Source organism: Schistocerca cancellata, chromosome 6 (genome assembly GCF_023864275.1).
Source record: "Schistocerca cancellata isolate TAMUIC-IGC-003103 chromosome 6, iqSchCanc2.1, whole genome shotgun sequence".
NCBI classification, from domain to species: Eukaryota; Metazoa; Arthropoda; class Insecta; order Orthoptera; family Acrididae; genus Schistocerca; species Schistocerca cancellata.
In genome coordinates this window covers 274,208,202-274,230,760 of record NC_064631.1, presented here as the reverse complement: position 1 = coordinate 274,230,760, position 22,559 = coordinate 274,208,202, and the positions used below count along the sequence as shown (strand labels likewise).

Below are 22,559 nucleotides of genomic sequence, written 5' to 3'. Positions count from 1 at the left end.
AATATCCATTACAATTCCGTTGGATAACCACAGAACGATGATTCAAATGGGGGTTGAACAGGCTAAAGCCAGTCATGGCACCAGGTCACCACCCATCACCGACAAGGAGGGGGCGACATCCATGAACAAAAGGTCAGAATCTGGTTGTGAAGCCAGGGATGGGACTTCTGGTGACACCAGCAGCTCCTTGTCCTGGGACTTAATCGAGGAAAGCTGTGTGGCATAAAGGAGCCAGCTGCAGCAAGATCGGGAACAGAAAGAGATCGGGCGACCTGGGGGCCAACAGACCGTGGTTCTCACGGTCATCACGTGGCAGCAGACCTTTGGCCTGGAAGGTGCCGGGAAGGGGTATCCCAGGAGGGACACCCTTCACCGGCAGACACTGAGGGGAGGGGGAAGAGAGTGGTCCAGGACTGGGATAAGGAAGGGGTGAAGGTGTAACTAAAGCATAACTAGACGTCATGGACACAGGGTGAAGACATGCATACTTCTTATGCGCCTCAGTGTAGGTTAACGATCAATGGACTTATACTCCTTTATCTTCTTTTCCTTTTTATATACTGGGCAATCTGGTGAAAGTGGAGAATGATTGCCATGACAATTAACACACACAGGAGGGGGAACACAGGAACTCCCTCATGGAGTGGACGTCCACAGTCACCACAGAGAGGGGCCAGCGAACAGTGGGAAGACGTGTCCAAAACGCAAGCACTTAAAACATCTCACACGTGGTGGGATGTGTGGTTTCATGTCACAGGGAGCGTATCCCCTTCAACGGCCAGGATAAAGGCACCAGTATTAAAGTGATTGTCCTTCGGACCCTTCTGAACACCCCAGTCTGAGATTGCCCCGAAGTTCCTCATCAGTTTGAAGGATGAGGTCCCTGTGAAAAATCACACCTTGAACCCTATTGAAAGACTGGTGGGGGGTAATGGAAACAGGAATTGTGCCAAGATGGTTACAGGCATGAAGGGCTGCAGACTGGGCAGCTGAAGCAGTTTTGATGAACAACGATCCCGACCGCATCTTGCTCAGGGAGTCCACTTCGCCAAACTTGTCTTCAATGTGTTCCACAAAGAATAAAGGTTTAGTATTGGTGGAAGTATCCCCATCAGTCATGAGTCATGGTGCAAACCAGATAGCGGGGGAAAGGTTTCGCCCCTAGCTGACGAGTCTGACCCTCCTCCCAGGGGGTAGCCATGGAAGGGAAGGCCGAAGGGGCAGGAGAAGCAGCACTAAAAGAATCAGTTCCACGCAGAGAGATAGCCGCAGAAGAACGGCCAGAGTTCTGGACCCGTATGTGTTTCATTTGCATAGTGTCCGTCCTGATACCACCCACTCTGATCAAGAGAGAGCTCTCACAGGCCCCACCCAGCCACAGCATGAGCCGTCTGGTACGGCGGCCATTGCCGGGAGTTCCGATGCTCCAGGATGACAAGCAACCACTCCATGAGGAGGTCACAGCTCAGGTATCAGAAGTGACATCCCTGTGTGTTCAGGGGGCTCAACCAAAACGGTACATAGTGACCCCACCACACGGGCTGGCTACCGTGCTGGCTATGCACCCTAGCATCAGACAACGATGTGAAAGGAAAGGTGCAATGAACTAGGAGGGCACACGTCAGAGACACTAGGTAAGGTGCTCTTCCCTAAATGGCTCACAGTACGGAATAAAAATTTAGTAATGGAGGTCAAACCCCAGAGGGGGATCAGGGAATGCCAAAAGGATGAGGTGTTTACGCAACAAAAGTAAATTGCAAAACCAACATAACCAGGAGGATAGCAGGGCCAACATAAGCAAGGACACCAAGAAAGGGAGAGGAGAGGGTGAAGGGGAAGGAGCAAGGAGATGAAAGGAGGGGAAGGGCAAGGAAATGCAGCCCCGGGAAGAAGGAAGGCTGCAATAGCTCGGGGCCCCATGCTCACCATGCACGTACTCACGAAAGAACCGTGAGCCCCCTGGGGGGAAACTGGGTGGAGCTGGGAGTATGACTGAGTGAATAACATGAGAAGGAACCCTGGAATACCAGCAAGCAGCTGAATAGGAGGGCTTTGATTGGACAGCTGGGTAGCCATGGTCTAGTTGGCAGCCAATAAGAAGAATGGAAGTACGGCATGCCCAGTACTGTTTGCTATAGAGCAGTCTGTTCCCAGAAGGCGCAAACTGGGGCAATGTCTTGAGGTATGCGAGTGTGTTGTCCTACAGCATTTCCCTCATTTCTGGTGCAACCTGTTGCTAACTCTCTCCCTTACATGGCTGGTGTCTTGCTTGTGATGCAGTAGGACTCAATGAACCACTGAATTGTATTACTGTACCTTCTGCCAGGTGATGTAAGCATATCTAAGTAAAGCAAACTCTTGGAGAGTTTTGATGACTTCAATTACAGCTGTGGTTCCCTTTGCAATGAGTGAGTTATGAACCTCACATGTTCTTGTTAGCCCGTAACACCGGTTTTGAGTACAAGGCTTAAAACTATTTGGAAAATTATTTGGAAATGTTTTCTATCTTGTAATTTTGAATTGCAACTAAATTCCTTATGCTTTGTTGTATTTCCGATTTGCTGCCACTGTGTTATTTGACAGAGATGGTGGGCACAAATATTCAGAGCACACTCATTGTGTATTTGTCCATGTGGTCCATGTGTAGTCAATTCATTTTAGGTAACTTCCAAGAAATAGTGCACATTGAAGTCATGGCCTAACAATGAGCGAAATACATCGAACGCTCAACTCTCTAAGCGAGAAATGTGGATATTGATTTTTGCTGTGACAGTGAAATGTCACACGAGAGTAGCAGAATGCCGCATGAGAGTAAATATTTCAGTTTTTATATTTTCCCACCTTACGACATCTGGTATCTATCTCTCCTGTGAGATTCTCCCAATTTTCTGAAAAGATGGTCCACACATGTATCCTGGGTACTGGGTAGAAGGAATAGTGCCAACAGGAGAAACGATACCTTGCACGGCGATAATAAACCTGATGAGTAATGTAAGTGATATTATTCATTTCTTTAATCAATTCCCATGAGTGAAAGAAGAGCTGCTACTCTCTCTCTCTCTCTCTCTCTTTAATGACTTCCTGTTTTCAATACTTTCGTCTTTTACTGTCTCTCTTTTCAACATCTCAAGAGTTGAGTGCTCGATACATATTGCTCATAGTAAGGCTACAAATTTGATGGGTACATTTCTTGGAAATAACCCCTTTTTTTAATTTGATATTAGTTTTCAATTTTCTTATTCTGTGGGTTGCCCCAGTGTAATTTTATTATGTTATTTGTTTTTGATATTACTGTTATTGTCTTTGGGTCCATTTCCTGGTTTCAGATTTTAATTAATTGTAACAGTTCTTGAATTTCGCCTTTTGTTGTTATTCAGGCACTTGTCGCAGTTTAACACATAGCTCTTATAAACTTCTTTAAATATATTGGCCATAATGTAAAGCTTCTTCCTTGATATTAATAAAAGGATTAGCTTCTTCCTTGATATTAATAAAAGGTTTAATTTATAATCACTCACTGCTCAACCCAACCCTACCATCTCCTGTTATGTCACAACTTCAGCTACAATGTTCAACAGTCTGGCGATGCAGTATAAGTTCCTCTTTGCTGCTAGTTTTTGCACATTAGCAAGAGAGCTAGAAACTGAGACCTGCAGGGGTAACTTTGTGCCATGTTCTCATAATGGTTTAAGTCATTTTTCAATTATGTTTCTCATAATTTTTGGCCAAGTAAAGGAGAGAAAGTTGACACTGTGGGAATTAATGTAAAGAGAAAACAGCATCAGTGTCGCAGATTAACAATAAAAGAAATTTTATTCCCTTCATACCATACACTGAAAATCGAAATATGACTGATCTTGCTGTACAATACTTTTGGAGAAAATACTACAAACATACAAAAAAAGTCATAGGTTCTCATTCTTGAACCAGTTATGCTGATGATTTATTGGAGAAAACAACAAAGGTTAACATATTTGTTAGAATATGCATTACAAGAAATAATGAGGAGAAAATGCTTGATTGTTAAAGCAATTCAAATTAAGAACTGACCAAGAGTCAGTGAAGTTTTGCTGGACACACACAATTTTCAACATACACCAAGAGCTTCCATATCTCAGAAATCAGATGAAAAAACTAAAATGGCCAACAAAAACCAGAAGTTCAAATTACAGCAGTGAAGATGAAACTAATATTCTGTACCAAAGACAGCAGTAGTGGCATGTCTATGGACAGTGAGACTGAAATGATCAGTACCAGAGACTCATGTCTTCTGCAGTAATCATGCATTATCTGTACTGTGTTCCATAACTTACTTAACAGGGAATTACATAATTGTGCAGTATAAGGGAGAGCTGTACCCTGGGCAGACCAATGAAAATTCCTCAAAAAAGTTGTGACTTTTTGGAAGTAGTCAAAAGAAAGGGCTGAAATATTTTACACTTATTAAAACATTCTCTAAGAAATAGAAAACAAAACAGAGTTAAAGGCAAAAAACACGAGACTCTTGTATTCCTCAGTTAAGCTACAAACGCATAAATATTATTAACGTGTATGTATGTATGTTCCATGTCTCCTCCTAAACCACTACACTGATTTCAATCAAACCTGTACACATATCACTAACTGTATGGAAAGAATCACTGTGAGGGTAAGAATCACATACCTCTCAAAGGGATGGGGATAGGGGGACAGAAAAGAAGTACTGCTTATGGCGAACAAATAGCTTGTCTATATCCAGCCAGCACTTGAGAATGAGAGCACCAGTGACTTTTAACAGACTTTATGCACAATTTAAAATATTTACAAGACTTTTTCTCACTGACATCGCCTACAAAATGATGAAATGAAAAAAAGTTTATCGCTTATTACATTTTTGCTATTCATGCACTAAAACTGCCGCATCAAGCACGACATTTTAATTTATTACCTCTATACTGCTAACTCTATTCGCAACACTTTTGCAGACAGTATTTAAATATATCACTGAAGGTACCTGCAAAATTATATCATCGGACCACACGTAATTCAAGAGATATGATGTCATAAACACTAAGTTATGCGTAAACAAAATTTTAGGGCAAAATTCATTAGAGATGCAAGTCAAATACGTATACAGATATGAGTGGAATATGTTAAATATATGCGACGTGTGTATGCGGGCAAAGCCATGGGCAGAAAGCTCCTCCTAATCCCCTGTATCGGTTTCAACCAAACTTGGTATCCATATTACTATCTGAAAAGAAATACTGTGGGCTTAAGAACATGCAACCTTCTGTTGGGGTGAGATTGATAATGTAGACAGAGAGAGGGGAAAGAGGAAATGGACACAGAGAGGGCAAAGAGGAAATAGACAGAGAGTGGGGGAAAAGGAAATGGACACAGAAAGGAATAAGACGATGGACAGGAAGAATGTGGAGGAGGAGATGTACAAGGAGAAAGGAACAGGGAACAGACAAAGGAAATAGGAGGAAATGGACAAAGGGAATAGCAGAAAATGGAAAAAGGGAGGAGGAGGAAATGTAGCATGAGAAGAGGAGGAAATGGGCAAAATGAAGAGGAGGAGATGGACAGAGAGAGGGGAAGGAAGAGATGAACAAAGAAAGGAATGAGCAGATGGACACAGACAGAGTGCAGGAGGAGATGGACAGGGGCAGGGGGGAGGAAGAAATCAGCTAACAGAAGATTGGAACAAATACAACCCTGGGCAACACTGGATATTCTCAGCTAGTTGTAACAATATCTGAAGAACAGAATAAAAATTAATTATATGGGAGTGTTCTTATTTTCTTCTTATATTGTTACCTCAAAGGTAGGGTAGCATTTGACCAATACTGTTTAACATTGTCAAACCCAAAAACAAGGCATTAGCACAACATCACTGTTGTTGTTGTTGTTTTCATTCCAAAGGCTGGTCTGATGCAGCTCTCCATGCTGCTCTATCCAATGCAAGCCTCTTTATCTCTGAATAACTACTGTAAGCGGCATTTTGCTGAATCTGATTACTGTATTCATCTCTTGGTTTCTCTATGATTTTTACCACCCACACTTCCATCCAATACTGAACTGGTAATCTCTTGACATCTCAGAATGATAAGACTATCAACCGACCCCTTCTTTTGGTCAAGTTTTGCCACAAATTCTTCATCTCCCCAATTCTATTCAGTACCTCCTCATTAGTTACCTGACTGACCCATCTAATCTTCAGCATTCTTCTGAAGCATCACATTTCAAAAGCTATTCTCTTCTTGGCTTAACTGTATATTGTCCATGTTTCACTTCCATACATGGCAACACACCATTCAAATACTTTCAGAAACGACTTCCTACCATTTAAATCTATACTCAAAGTTAACAAATTTCTCTTCTTCAGAAATGCTCTCCTTACCATTGCCAGTCTACATTTTATACCCTCGCTACTTCGATCATCGTCAGTTATTTTTCTTCCCAAACAGAAAAACTCATTTACTACTTTAAGTGTCTCATTTCCTACTTTAATTCCATCAGCATCACCTGATTTAATTAAACTACATTCCACTATCCTCATTCTGCTTTTGCTGATGCTCATTTTATATTCTCCATTCAAGACACTGTCCATTCTGTTCAACTGCTCTTTCAAGTCCTTTGCTGCCCCTGAGAGAATTACAATGCCATAGGAAAATCTCAGAGGTTTTATTTCTTCTCTCTGGACTAATACCTAATCCAAATTTTTCTTTTGTTTCCTTTACTGCTTGCTCAATATACAGGTGAATAACATCAGGGATAGGCTACAGTCCTGTCTCACTCCCTTCTCAATCACTGCTTCCCTTCCATACCCCTCATCTACATATGCCATAAATATAGATTTGCCTTTCTTAAACTATCTTCTATGAGAAGCCGTATGTATAGTATTGCCTCACGGGTTCCTACATTTCTCTGGAATCCAAATTGATCTTCCCCGAGGTCGGCTTATACCAGTTTTTCCATTCTTCTGTAAAGGATTCATGTTAGTATTTTCCAAATGTGACTTATTAAACTGATAGGCCTGTAATTTTCATATCTGTCAGCACATGCTTTCCTTGAATTGGAATTATTATATTTGTCATGAAGTCTGTTTGTATTCTGCTTGTCTCATACATCTGGCTGACCACATGGAAGAATTTTGTCATGACTGGCTCTCCCACGGCTATCATTAGTTCAAATGGAATGTTGTCTATTCCCGGGGACTTATTTCAATTTAAGTCTTTCAGTGCTTTGACAAATTCTTCATGCAGTATGATATCTCCCTTCTCATCTTCATCTACAACCTCTTGCATTTCCATAATATTGTCCTTAAATACATCTCCCCTGTAAAGACCATCTATATACTCCTTCCACCTTTCTGCTTTTCCTTCTTTTCTTAGGACTGGTTTTCTATCTGAGCTCTTGATGTTCATAGAGGTGGTTCTCTTTTCCGCAAAGGTCTCCTTGATCTTCCTGTATGCACCCTCTATCTTACTACGAGTGATATATGCTTGTACATCCTTACATTTGTTCTCTAGCCATTCCTGCTTACCCATTTTGCACTTCCTGTCAATCTCATTTATTAGACATTTGTATTACCTTTTGCCTGCCTCATTTATCGCATTTTTATATTTTCTCCTTTCATCGACTAAATTCAATATTTCTTGTGTCACCCAAGGATTTCTACAAGCCCTCATATTTTTACCTACTTGATCCTCTGCTGCCTTCACTATTTCATCTCTCAAAGTTACCCATTCTTCTTCTACTGTATTGCTTTCCCTTGTTCTTGTCAATCATTCCCTAATGCTCACACTGAAACTCTCTACAACCTCTGGTTCTTTCAGTTTATCCAGGTCCCATCTCCCTAAATTCCCTCCTTTTTGCAATTTCTTCAGTTTTAATCTGCAGTTCATAACCCATATATTGTGACCAGAGTCCACATCTGCCCCTGGAAATGTCTTACAATTTAAACCTGGTTCCAAAATCTCTCTCTTACTATTATACGAGGGTTGGAACTTTAATAGTGGCAACTATTTATTTACAGCTCGTACAAAATAGATACGTGTTTCAAAGTTTTACTGACCTTCAAAGTAGTCACAAGCATTGTGTATAACCCATTGCCAGTGATGTGGAAGTCGTAGGATACTCTTAGCGGTACCAGTTGTGTTGACAGTTCGAGCAGTGCTGTCTACTGCCCAACAAATTTGTACCAGTTCTGAAGTGAATGCCGTGAAGTGTTTCCTACAGTTTAGAAATCAAGTTGAACTTACAAGGGCTTAATTAAGTCAGGGGAGTGCAGTAGGTGGTACATCACTTATCAGCCCCATCAACCAAACAACTCTGTAACAGCTTGCACTGTACCTGTTTGAGCATTGTGCTGCAAAATGATGATCAGGTCCTGCAGAAAGTGTCATCACTTCTGTCTCTAATCGGGTTGTAGGTTGTGTTCCAAAAATGAACAGCATAGAGAAAGAAGTGGTGACACTTTCTGCAGGATCTGAACATCATTTTACAGGACACTGTGTGGATGCAAGCTGTTACTGATTTGTTTGACTGATGGGGCTGCTAAGTGCTATACTGCCTACTGCACTCCCCTAACGTAAGCCCTCATTAAGTTCAACTCGATTTCTAAACTGAAGGAAACACTCCAAGGCATTTGCTTCAGAACTGATACAGATTCGTCAGGCAAGAGACCATGCCGCTCAAACTGTCAACACAACTGGCACTGGTAAAAGTATCCTACAACTTCCATATCGCTGGCAACGGGTTATACACAATGATGGTGACTACTTTGAAGGGCAGTAAAACTTTGAAACACGTATCTATTTTGTACGAGCTGTAAATAAATAGTTGCCACAACTGAAATTCCAATCCTCGTATAATCAATCTGAAACCTTACTGTCTCTCCAGGTCACTTCCACATATGCAATCTTCTTTCACAATTCTTAAACCTAGTATGACTTACGATCCAATTATGCTCTGTGCAAAATTCTACCAGACAGATTCCTCTTTCATTCCTTAACTATTTGAATAATTTCTTTTACCTCATCATACATTTCCTCAATCTCTTCCTCATCTGCGAAGCTAATTGGTATATAAATTTGTACTGTTATTGTGGATGTGGGCTTCGTGTCTATCTTGGCTACAATAAGGCGTTCACTATGCTGTTCATAGTAGGTTACCCGTGTTCTTATTATCTTATTCATTATTAAACCTACTACTGCATTACCCCTATTTGATTTTGTATTTAAAACCCTATATTTACCTGACCAGAAGTCCTGTTCCTCCTGCCACCGAACTTCACTAATTTCCGCTTTATCTAACATTAACCTGTCCATTTCCCTTTTTAAAATTTCTAACATACCTGCCCGATTAACGTGTCCGACATTTCACCCTCCAATCCTTAGAATGTCAGTTTTGCTTCTCCTGACAACGACATCCTCCTTAGTAGTCCCTGTCCAGATATCCGAAGGGGGACAATTTTACCTCTGGAATATTTTACCCAAGAGGATGCCATCATCATTTAACCATACAGTGGATCTGCGTGCCCTCGGGAAAAATTACGGCTGTAGTTTCCCCTTGCTTTCAGTTGTTCACAGTACCAACACAGCTAGGCCGTCTTGGTTGATGTTACAAGGCCAAATTAGTCAATAATCCAGACTGTTGCCCCTGAAACTACTGAAAAGGCTCCTGCCCCTCTTCAGGAACCACAAGTTTATCTGGCCTCTCAACAGATACCCCTCCATTGTGGTTGCACGTACAGTACGGCTATCTGTATCGCTGAAGCATGCAAGCCTCCCCACCAACGGCAATGTCCACAGTTCAATGGGGGAAGTCCGTGGAGATACAGACAGAGAATACTACACTGCAAGTATGCCCCCTCTGTCCCACACCATATGCTCCAGTCATCGCCGTAACTGGTAACACTGGGGTAAGTCCACATTTGGATGCTGTTTCTGCTTCTGACTCTCCCTAGAACAATTATTTTCTTGGAAAACTATCACTGTCACTTCTTAACGTAACACTTGACATATTCATTTTATGCCACCCAGAATGAACATTACTGTGGCTAATAATCACCATCCTCATACTTACACTAAGATGAAAATCTGGGCTACATGTTCTACAGAAACCCAAAAGTGCGTGCTACAAACAAATGCGACAAAATGACGTTGCTCATTGGAGTGCTATGTGGTATAATGCCCTTACCACTGTGCTTCATGCCATCACCTGCCTTCTTATATGCACACAGCACTTTACACTTTTGGTTAGTGGATGAGACATGGCCAATTTCTATATCAGTTCAGAATCTGAACTTAAATGAGTTTAGTTCAATGATTACAGTTGCATAAACAAATTGGAATGATACTGTTTAGTGTGTACTGATCACTGGAGACAGACTTAAAAGCAGAAACTGAGCTGAATGTAGAGAATATCACAGTATTTCCAGTTGCTAGCAAGACACAGACGAATATTTTCTAAATCTCTCTGCACAGAAAGCATCATACACCAGTTTCTGTCACTCCACTCCAGAAGGTAGTAATATATCAGTTTTTGTTACCACAACTTCTTTCTTGGCGGTAAATTTCAGCAGCATTATATAAATAAAAACTTTTATATTTGTGTTGGAATATCGTCTGTCGAAAGAACAGATGATTTGGAAAAAAAAATACTATCCCATTTTTTTTTGTTTGGTCAACATTTCAGTGAGTAAGTAATAGCAAAGATTTTTTTGTGCATAGGAAAAACTCCTACAGCCAAAATAGCCAATCAAGTGCAGATCTTCATACAAGCAATTGCCTGGGAGACTTCCTGGTTCACGCAGACAATTAATGAACCTGGCAATGTTTGACAACTGCTAAATATGAATGGGAAATGGATATATACATCCTAATGTCTTTCCCCCACATCTCTCTGCCCATCTCCTTCCACCTCTGTATGTCCATTTCCTTTCGCCGTCGCCCCCTGGCCCCTCTGTCCACCTCTTCTTCCCCCATCTCTCTGGCCTCAAGTCTTGTTTATTGTTATTACAAATGTAAATTTGATTGGGAATTAAATTGTTTAAAATGAATGGGTAAATCAGATGGGATCATTTGTATATGGGGTACGAGAGAGACCTCTCCAGATGCTGAATCTGTCACAATAGTAGATCTGATGACAGTATTTTGCATAGTTTTATTCTGCAAATAGGTAGAATTACAATGTTTCAGATCCCAAAGCAATATTCTAATCATAAGCCGGTGAGTTATAAATATAGCTTTCCTGTTTTCTGTTAAAATAGAATGCAAGGAAGAAAACAAAACAGCACATTGATGTGTAAACCATTTTTTTAAGCTTATATACAGGGTGTTTCTGTAAGAACATGCAAAAATTTAACAGAACATAGAGGATGCTCTGAGGTCAGAGAAGCCAGCGTAAGCAGATTATAAGAATAAAATAACATTACTGTGTACTTTTTTTATTTACATTAGATACAGTTAATCACAAATACAGGTGCGGCAGCATTCATAGTATGATATTAAAAACATACCATCAGGCAGTAACTGTAATTTATTTATTACCTCTTATGTCGATTAATAGTTAAAGGTATGCCATTTACTAATGTGTAAGTAAGCCATTGTCCATTGCGTGGATTGCTTTTTGAATATGCCTCCTGTCAAATGATGCCCCCTCTGCAGTCACATTCATCTAGGCGGCGTCGAAAGCTTTCCATAACAAGGCGTAGCGTATTCCCTGGGACATTGCCGACAACAGTTCTGATGCGATCCTTCAACTCAGGAATGGTGGTACAACGCGTTCAGAACACTTCTTGCTTCAGGTAGCCCCAAAGGAAAAAGTCTGCACATGAAAGGTCAGGTGAACGAGGCGCCCACGAAATGTCACGAAAACAGGAAATTACTCTGCCGGGAAATGTCTGTCACGAGAAATACATGCAAATTCAACAAGATCCGTCTTGTTGAAACCATAATTGTTCCACATCCACATCGGCCATACCTAACTGGGGAAGAACAAAGTCTTGCAGCATCTTTAGGTAGCATTCACTGGTGACAGTTACAGCCACACCGCTGTCATCCCCAAAGAAGTAAGGGCCAATAATCCCAAAGGAAGCAACTCCACACCACATTGTAATACAAGAACTGTGCAAGGGCTTGATGTGCAGTTCATGTGGGTTTACATCACTCCAATAATGCACAGTCTGTTTATTCACTGAGCCACATAACTCAAAATGAGCTTCATCTGACATCAGGATGGCGTGCAACATTTGTGGATTTTGGCAAAGGAGATCACCCACAGCTAAACAGAATGTTTCGCATGAAACCCAATCGCGAGGCCTAATTTCCTGAACAAACGGCAGCTTACATGGGTGAAAATGGAGATTTTCGGGCAATATTCTGCTGAACAAGTGATCGGACATATTCACAGCTTGTGCTTGACGATGAGCAGATCTTTTTGGGCTACGCAATAGTGTAGCATGAACATTTTCCATGGCTTCTGGTGTCCACACAGTTCTTTCACTTCTTTCCAGTTTGCCATTGCAAACGGCACATGCTGTTTGAAATGCATGTACCCACCTCATAACGGTCTGTTCATTCAGAACTTTCCCATGACGTTCCAAGTTGAAATGTTGCCGAAATAAATGCTGGGTAGCAATAACAGAGTTGTTATTTTTTAAATAACTTTCAACAGCAAAGGCACGATGCTGTGCACTCCACTGCTCCATATCACTGTCACACTCGAAATGGCCGCTCATTAGTACACGAATGCGGCACGAGCTGGCGCGCATTCCTGCAGTATGTCATTGTACTATGCAAGTCAAATTACACTATGAATGCCATACATGACTTCAGATATCACCATAGGAAATCATCAAGAAGATTCAAGTCAGGTGACCTTGCAGGCCATGGAATAGGACATCTCCTTCCAATCCAGCGACCAATAAATACAGCATTCAGAGGATTGCAGACATCCACAGTGAAGTGAAGCGGTGCACTGTTATTTTGTATCATCTTCTCATGAAGACCCAAGGGTATATTCTCCAACAACTCAGGTAGAACTCTTTGCATGAACCTCAAATACAGGTAGCCATTCAGAGAGCCAGGTAGCAGATATGGTTCAATGAGATTGTCGCCTACAATGTCGGCCCAGACAATCACAGCAAAACGTACCTGATGGTGTGACTCTAGTACAGCGCGGAGATTTTCCTCATCCCACACAACCTGCTGTTCGAAATACCATCACAATTAAATGATGCCTTGTCAGTAAACAGCATGATTTTGAGGAAATCTAGTTGATCAATCCATTGCTGAAGCAACCACTGACACAATGTGAAGCTCAGTGTAAAGTCAGTCACAAGCATTGCACTGACTCGTTATGGGTGATATGGGTATAATTGTTGTTCGTGGAGTACTCGCCACATGCTAGTATGTGCAGCACCCATCTCACGTGCAATACAACAAGTACTTGTGGTGAGCTCCGCTGCAACACATTCCAGCACCTCCTCTTTAGAATCAGGTGTGCGAGTGGCCTCATATTGCCAGGTCTCTCGTTTCTTCTTTCCAATGAACCAGTCTCCCACCTTTCATGATCAAGAGAAAAACTGTCATCGTGATGGATGACACCTGATTAGAAATCGTTCCCTGTACAGCCTTTCAGCAGCAAGAGCATAGCATAGCAGCATACTTCCCCATACACAAGATGCACATCACAGAGTTCTGCAAAACTGTACCGGTACTGCTCCATCATGTTGGACCGTACGTCTCTGAATAGCACTGAGTAATGAATAGGTCTTTTGTTGATTTATAACATGCTCTGTCATATGATACAACAGAGCCACCTTATGGACAAGTAAAGCAAATGTAACCTGCATCATGGCTTCCTAGTAATCAGGCTCACCCTCCTCGTTTCCTTCCAGGAAATAAAGAGTGTACATGTAAATAAACAGCACAATATGTACAAACTTGTATGTATGTTAGTAGTAAATAAAGTGGAAAACAGTAATGCTAGACAAGATGATAGACAAGTTTACTTCCGTATCTCCTTAAGCTGGCTTCTCTGACTGCATGTTCCCTCCCTCAAAGAAAGATGATGAGAGTTACCAAACAAAAGCGCTGGCAGGTCGATAGACACACAAACAAACACAAAATTCAAGCTTTCGCAACCAACGGTTGCCTCATCAGGAAAGAGGGAAGGAGAGGGAAAGACGAAAGGATTTGGGTTTTAAGGGAGAGGGTAAGGAGTCATTCCAATCCCGGGAGCGGAAAGACTTACCTTAGGGGAAAAAAGGACAGGTATACACTCGCAAACACACACATAATTCATCCGCATATACACAGACACAAGCAGACATGTCTGCTTGTGTCTTTCCAGATGAGGCAACCGTTGAATTTTGTGTGTATGTTTTATATATATATATATATATATATATATATATAATAGAGGGAAACATTCCACGTGGGAAAAATGTCTGCTTGTGTCTTGTATGTATGGATGGATATGTGTGTGTGTGCGAGTGTATACCTGTCCTTTTTTCCCCCTAAGGTAAGTCTTTCCGCTCCCGGGATTGGAATGACTCCTTACCCTCTCCCTTAAAACCCATATCCTTTCGTCTTTCCCTCTCCTTCCCTCTTTCCTGATGAGGCAACAGTTTGTTGCGAAAGCTTGAGTTTTGTGTGTATGTTTGTGTTTATTTGTGTGTCTATCGACCTGCCAGCGCTTTTGTTGGGTAAGTCTCATCATCTTTCTTTTTATTTATATATATATATATATATATATATATATATATATATATATATATATAATAGAGGGAAACATTCCACGTGGGAAAAATATATTTAAAAAGAAAGGTGATGAGACTTACCCAACAAAAGCGCTGGCAGGTCGATAGACACACAAATAAACACAAACATACACACAAAACTCTAGCTTTCGCAACCAACGGTTGCCTCGTCAGGAAAGAGGGAAGGAGAAGGAAAGACAAAAGGATTGGGTTTTAAGGGAGAGGGTAAGGAGTCATTCCAATCCCGGGAGCGGAAAGACTTACCTTAGGGGGAAAAAAGGACAGGTTTACACTCGCGCACACACACACACATATCCATCCACACATACACAGACACAAGCAGACATTTGTAAAGGCAAAGAGTTTGGGCAGAGATGTCAGTCGGGACGGAAATACAGAGGCAAAGATGATGTTGAAAGACAGGTGAGGTATGAGGCGGCGGCAGATTGAAATTAGCGGAGATTGAGGCCTGGCGGATAGCGAGAAGAGAGGATATGCTGAAGGGCAAGTTCCCATCTCCGGAGTTCTGACAGGTTGGTGTTAGTGGGAAGTATCCAGATAACCCGGACGGTGTAACACTGTGCCAAGATGTGCTGGCCGTGCACCAAGGCATGTTTAGCCACAGGGTGATCCTCATTACCAACAAACACTGTCTGCCTGTGTCCATTCATGCGAATGGACAGTTTGTTGCTGGTCATTCCCACATAGAACGCTTCACAGTGTAGGCAGGTCAGTTGGTAAATCACGTGGGTGCTTTCACACGTGGCTCTGCCTTTGATCGTGTACACCTTCCGGGTTACAGGACTGGAATAGGTGGTGGTGGGAGGGTGCATGGGACAGGTTTTACACCGGGGGCGGTTACAGGGGTAGGAGCCAGAGGGTAGGGAAGGTGGTTTGGGGATTTCATAGGGATGAACTAAGAGGTTACGAAGGTTAGGTGGACGGCGGAAAGACACTCTTGGTGGAGTGGGGAGGATTTCATGAAGGATGGATCTCATTTCAGGGCAGGATTTGAGGAAGTCGTATCCCTGCTGGAGAGCCACATTCAGAATCTGATCCAGTCCCGGAAAGTATCCTGTCACAAGTGGGACACTTTTGGGGTTGTTCTGTGGAAGGTTCCAGGTTTGAGGAGATGAGGAAGTGGCTCTGGTTATTTGCTTCTGTACCAGGTCGGGAGGGTAGTTACGGGATGCAAAAGCTGTTTTCAGGTTGTTGGTGTAATGGTTCAAGGATTCCGGACTGGAGCAGATTCGTTTGCCACGAAGACCTAGGCTGTAGGGAAGGGACCGTTTGATGTGGAATGGGTGGCAGCTGTCATAATGGAGGTACTGTTGCTTGTTGGTGGGTTTGATGTGGACGGACGTGTGAAGCTGGCCATTGGACAGGTGGAGGTCAACGTCAAGGAAAGTGGCATGGGATTTAGAGTAGGACCAGGTGAATCTGATGGAACCAAAGGAGTTGAGGTTGGAGAGGAAATTCTGGAGTTCTTCTTCACTGTGAGTCCAGATCATGAAAATGTCATCAATAAATCTGTACCAAACTTTGGGTTGGCAGGCCTGGGTAACCAAGAAGGCTTCCTCTAAGCGACCCATGAATAGGTTGGCGTACGAGGGGGCCATCCTGGTACCCATGGCTGTTCCCTTTAATTGTTGGTATGTCTGGCCTTCAAAAGTGAAGAAGTTGTGGGTCAGGATGAAGCTGGCTAAGGTAATGAGGAAAGAGGTTTTAGGTAGGGCGGCAGGTGATCGGCGTGAAAGGAAGTGCTCCATCGTAGCGAGGCCCTGGACATGCGGAATATTTGTGTATAAGGAAGTGGCATCAATGGTTACAAGGATGGTTTCCGGGGGTAACAGACTGGGTAGGGATTCCAGGCGTTGGAGAAAGTGGTTGGTGTCTTTGATGAAGGATGGGAGACTGCATGTAATGGGTTGAAGGTGTTGATCTACGTAGGCAGAGATGCGTTCTGTGGGGGCTTGGTAACCAGCTACAATGGGACGGCCGGGATGATTGGGTTTGTGAATTTTGGGAAGAAGGTAGAAGGTAGGGGTGCGGGGTGTTGGTGGGGTCAGGAGGTTGATGGAGTCAGGTGAAAGGTTTTGTAGGGGGCCTAAGGTTCTGAGGATTCCTTGAAGCTCCGCCTGGACATCAGGAATGGGATTACCATGGCAAACTTTGTAAGTAGTGTTGTCTGAAAGCTGACGCAGTCCCTCAGCCACGTACTCCCGACGATCAAGTACCATAGTCGTGGAACCCTTGTCCGCCGGAAGAATGACGATGGATTGGTCAGCCTTCAGATCACGGATAGCCTGGGCTTCAGCAGTGGTGATGTTGGGAGTAGGATTAAGGTTTTTTAAGAAGGATTGAGAGGCAAGGCTGGAAGTCAAAAATTCCTGGAAGGTTAGGAGAGGGTGATTTTGAGAAAGAGGAGGTGGGTCCCGCTGTGACGGAGGACGGAACTGTTCCAGGCATGGTTCAATTTGAATAGTATCTTGGGGAGTTGGATCATTAGGAGTAGGATTAGGATCATATTTCTTCGTGGCAAAGTGATATTTCCAGCAGAGAGTATGGGTGTAGGACAGTAAATCTCTGACAAGGGCTGTTTGGTTAAATCTGGGAGTGGGGCTGAAGGTGAGGCCTTTGGATAGGACAGAGGTTTCGGATTGGGAGAGAGGTTTGGAGGAGAGGTTAACTACTGAATTGGGGTGTTGTGGTTTCAGATTGTGTTGATTGGAATTTTGAGGTTTTGGAGGGAGTGGAGCTGGAAGTGGGAGATTGAGTAGATGGGAGAGACTAGGTTTGTGTGCAATGAGAGGAGGTTGAGGTTTGCTGGAATGGTTGTGAAGGGTGAGTGAGTTGCCTTTCCGGAGGTGGGAAACCAGGAGATTGGATAGTTTTTTAAGGTGGAGGGTGGCATGCTGTTCTAATTTGCGGTTGGCCTGTAGGAGGATGCTCTGAACAACCGGTGTGGATGTGGGAGAGGAAAGATTGAGGACTTTTATTAGGGACAGGAGTTGATGGGTGTGTTGATTGGCTGAGTGGATGTGTAGGTGAAGGATTAGGTGGGTGAGGGCAATGGATTGTTCAGTTTGGAACTGGTATAGGGACTGATGGAAAGAAGGGTTGCAGCCAGAGATGGGAACTTTAAGTGTGAGGCCTTTGGGGGTGATGCCAAATGTCAGACAAGCCTGAGAAAATAAAATATGGGAGTGTAATCTGGCTAGGGCGAAGGCATGTTTGCGGAGGGAATGTAAATAAAACTTAATGGGGTCGTTGTGGAGGTGTTGTGAGGGTGACATGGTACTAGAAGGTGGAAAGTGGAACACGAGGCTGAAATGAAAATGAAAATAAATATAAAAATATATGGGGAGAGATAAAGGTAAAACTAGAAATCAAATGGAGATCTGGTGTGAAAAAAGGCGAAAAAGGGTTGGTTAGAGCTGGGCTATGTTGATCCTATGGTGAACTTGTGTAGGTAGATAATGATGTGCATAAAGGTTAGGTGGTTGTGTTGCCGCCAAAACACGTTAAAGGGAGGAGAAATACGGGAAAATTTCGAAAAAACTACGTGAGGATGTATTAAAATGGTGGTTTGGTGGTGGCAGTTTGTCTGCCTTTACAAATGTCTGCTTGTGTCTGTGTATATGCGGATGGATATGTGTGTGTGTGTGTGTGTGTGTGTGTGTGTGTGTGTGTGTGTGTGTGTGTGTGTGTGTGTGTGTGTGCGCGCGAGTGTATACCTGTCCTTTTTTCCCCCTAAGGTAAGTCTTTCCGCTCCCGGGATTGGAATGACTCCTTACCCTCTCCCTTAAAACCCATATCCTTTTGTCTTTCCTTCTCCTTCCCTCTTTCCTGACGAGGCAACCGTTGGTTGCGAAAGCTAGATTTTTGTGTGTATGTTTGTGTGTCTATCGACCTGCCAGCGCTTTTGTTTGGTAAGTCTCATCATCTTTCTTTTTAAATATATTTTTCCCACGTGGAATGTTTCCCTCTATTATATATATATATATATATATATATATATATATATATATATATATATATATATATATATATATATATATAAGAGAAACAATTTGTCTAATGGTTTAAATGCCCTGCTAATGTAGTTAAAACCGACTGTATGAAAGAAAAGAAGCTTACATTTTCTTCTCAACAATTATGATTAAGAGGACTGATTACTTATTTATCTTTTGGTACATAAAGTAATTAATGTCTCACCCTGTTGCTGTCAAAGTGAACAACTATTGCTTCAACAGAAACAGCAAAATCTTCACTGCCCAAGGTTTTCTTCTCAACAGCACACAGGTTTACATCTGCTGTGTAGTATTTTGTATCTATATGCCAGGGATATGCCTTTATCCCATCTTCCACCTCTGTATAGTCTGGAAGTTCCTCTACACCCAGAATTGCTGAAAAAATGTGAAAGCAAAGTGAAACTATAACAGTGTTTTGAGAAAGATAAAAGACAATGCATGTAAGCATTTTTTTCACATGTAAGCATTTTTTTCACTTCAACTGCAGCTCACTGAATGTAAATATTACAAATTTTGTAACATACATTAAGAGGTGAGCTGTCAATGACAATATATGTTTGACAAAGCAACTCCCAAATGCAATTAGTTACAACTGAAGCAAAATTGGAAATAATGTCTTATGATAAAGGAGCAAAATTGAAAATAATATATTATGACACGGGCTATTGTCTAGGTGAACTACATTATATAAATCGTACATCCTGCCAAATACTTTTTTACTCAGTGGCCACTCATTACAATTATACGAATAAAACGGTATAGCATTTCTACAGCGGTTAATTTTGATTTCTAGTGTGAATGTTTATGATTAGTTAACGTAGTGGCTTGCTTGTGAAGTCCAAGAAAAGCAACTGATTCCGGTTTGCACAAATAGCAAATGATCATAATGTAACATTGCAATCTCTTTAATGAGAAATGCGAAGCTGAATAAGAATACACAATAAGGAAGCGACCTAAAAGTAAGCACAAACCCTACAACGTTTTAATACCCATGAATAAAGCAGCTCTGCAATATGTTAGCAAACATTTTAACCTATCACTTTGTGTTCATATTTCGTGGACTGTAATTGCGGGTATCCTCTCTACAACGTGAAATTATATGATATTTAGGGGAATCAAAGTAAGATGCATTAACAAATACGAACGAAAAACAAACTCATAACCACAATCAAGACAGCTATTAGGACTTGGGGAACTTCGAATATTTAAACAGTACAAGAGCAGCTCTTGATGATTTCATGATATTTTACGAACTTTTAGTCTGCAAATATTTATTAAATTTCATGTTATTGACCCCACATCGACAATAATACGAAATGTAAACTTACATTTTATTATGTCTTCTGGGTGTGTGCTAGTGCAGCTGGCTATTACTGCACATGGGCGGGACTCCATTGTTTAAATATTTATGAAATCCTTTCTTAAGTGACAAATATAAAAGCAATTCTGTCGCTCCAAATTGATTACTCTGTCAACAGGCAATGATAGTACCAAACTCCAAACGCCGAAATACGCAACACATATTGACTCCTGTTACCTTACAGTATGTGTCATTTTGTCACGGCACCAACACATTCCGGATTAGTGCATATTTCCTTTAAGTTATGCTTGCCTATGATACTTTATTTCCTATTAAATGACAAAATATGATATGCATAATTATCTCTGCATGTTTGTTTGTTGCAAGATGGTACGCTGTGTGTGATTCTGTAGAATCGCAGTAGATATTCGGTTGTTGACGGGTTCTGACGTGAGCAGTTAGCGTTGGAGTTTGTTGTCGTGGCTGTGGTAGCAAAAGTTTATACAAATTAAAGAAAATGTCAACGTTACAAACTGTGCTGGGTAAATTTTACGTGGAATATGCTAACAACACACCCAAGAAGTTGAAAATAATTGATGCGTACTTGCTATACATATTCCTAACCGGCGTTATTCAGTTCGTGTACTGCTGCTTAGTGGGCACATTTCCATTCAATTCCTTCTTAAGTGGATTTATTTCATGCGTGAGCTGTTTCGTCTTAGGAGGTAGGTGTATTCGTTGGTAAGCACTTATAGTCTGTTAAGAATTTTAGGCCTGTGTAGTAGATAACCATATAACTCCCATTTGTAGCATTGTAGGCACGTGTTGACCAATTTTGAGATGACAGCGCTCTATTGGGCGCACTGTACACAGAGGACTATCACTGTATGTCTTGTGTTCGTTTCAGGTTTCAGTCATGTAGTGCTGTTTAGTCGAAGATTATGTGGCATTGCTGGTAAAAGACTGCCAGTGTTGATTTAATATTTTAATACTTTAAGTTGCCGGGGGCTCAATTTCTGGCTCGGATTAGGGGAAAAATATCTTCATTTCTGAGGACAAATTGAAGTATCATTAGGTGGGTGTTACGTTAGGCAGTCCCATGTTAACACTTCATTTGTACTGGAAGAATTGGTGATTCTTGCTGACTTTTGATCAGGTATGATTCAAAAATTCAGTGCACTCTTTTTCCATAAACTACGAAGATTGCAAGGACGTGATTGCCAGACGTAGGAGGGAAGTAGCATATGAATGTTTATTCCCTGTTTTAATGGCTGTGTGTTTGCCGTGCTCTTGCACTATGGAGGAAGAGTGAGGCTTGCACTAGGGAGAGGGAGTGAAGACACACTGAAAACTATCCATTTCCCTAATTTTCAGTCTTTAGTTCTACGTGTACCTGTTACCATTGAGGCTCATTTTTTATTATTCTTTTATTTATTTCCCCTTAGTAATGTTAATGTTTTCTCTTTTTGCTTGTCTCGGTGTTTATAGACCTACTTAAATTACTCATGTGCACTCTTCACAAAGATTAGTGGTTGTTGGGTGAAAGGTGTACTTCATTTCACTTTATAACATATACGCATTAATAGAATACTTGACATTTCTTACTTTGTGATCTTCATCGTAGGGAATGTATGAGGCCAGCATTTCATAGAAACGCAGAGCATTTTCATGTGTAACTACATTCAGGCATTCTTGGTGAAGATATTTGAATTGTCCATATTAAACAGTAATGTGGTTCTTAGCAAGGGTGACAGTAACATTACAGTTGTCACAGTACTTCATAGAGTTCTCATCTGCATGTAGTTATGTTTTGATATTTTGCATAAAATAATCGTGACATGTTAGCAAATTCATTGTTCTTTCTAGTAAGCGTAACTCCATGCTGTAAAATCAGCTGGCATAAGTAGTGTGTATTAGGGTCTAAATTATTTTTCACTATATCAGATTGTTGTTTTGCTTTTCAGTTTGTCTGCGACTACAAGTCAACCCTCAGAACAAGAGCCAGTTCTATGGAATAAGTCCTGAAAGGGGCTTCGCGGACTTCCTCTTCGCGCACATCATTCTTCATCTTGTAGTTATGAATTTCATTGGATAGCTGTGGCACAAATTTCTGTGGCATTTTTGATATTTTTCAAAAATTGTTTTAAAATGATTGCTAAATAAATTTGATATTTGTTTGCCTTAACCATATTTTAATTGTTTGTTTTGATTACTGTGGTTTCGAAGCAGGCATATGAATTAAGCTTCATAGGAAATTCCTATTATTACAGGGCCTAATGTACATAAGGATTCCTTCATTACTAGCGTGGTTCCATTGTGGGAGGAAGGGGTCAACCATACCCCAACCAAACAGTTGATCCAACCATTTATAAAGGGACTTGCGAGTTTGTTTTTTGTTGAATGAACCTGAATCATTACCTTTAGCGCAGTATGCCACATCGTAACGTAAAATTAAATTGCAACTATAAAA

The 22,559-nt window shown here is 41.5% G+C and overlaps 2 protein-coding genes across 2 annotated transcripts in view; one reads left to right on the top strand and one right to left on the bottom strand.

Moving 5' to 3' along the window:
- Nucleotides 1–20,362, bottom strand: part of LOC126190776 (alpha- and gamma-adaptin-binding protein p34-like) — an 86,481-nt gene extending 66,119 nt beyond the window's left edge. Inside the window, exons 1-2 of the mRNA XM_049931317.1 lie at nucleotides 20,118–20,362; nucleotides 18,974–19,164 (exon numbers count right to left, since the gene is read on the bottom strand). Of these exons, the coding sequence (XP_049787274.1) occupies nucleotides 18,974–19,164; nucleotides 20,118–20,184 (258 nt within the window). The 5' untranslated portion in view covers nucleotides 20,185–20,362. The remainder of the gene's footprint in view (nucleotides 1–18,973; nucleotides 19,165–20,117) is intronic.
- Nucleotides 20,363–20,496: 134 nt separating this feature from the next.
- On the top strand, nucleotides 20,497–22,279 carry LOC126190777 (dolichyl-diphosphooligosaccharide--protein glycosyltransferase subunit DAD1). Its single transcript, XM_049931318.1, has 2 exons — nucleotides 20,497–20,814; nucleotides 22,054–22,279. The coding sequence occupies exons 1-2, from the start codon at nucleotides 20,607–20,609 to the stop codon at nucleotides 22,182–22,184; spliced, it is 339 nt and encodes a 112-aa protein (XP_049787275.1). The 5' UTR covers nucleotides 20,497–20,606; the 3' UTR covers nucleotides 22,185–22,279.
- Nucleotides 22,280–22,559: the final 280 nt, after the last annotated feature.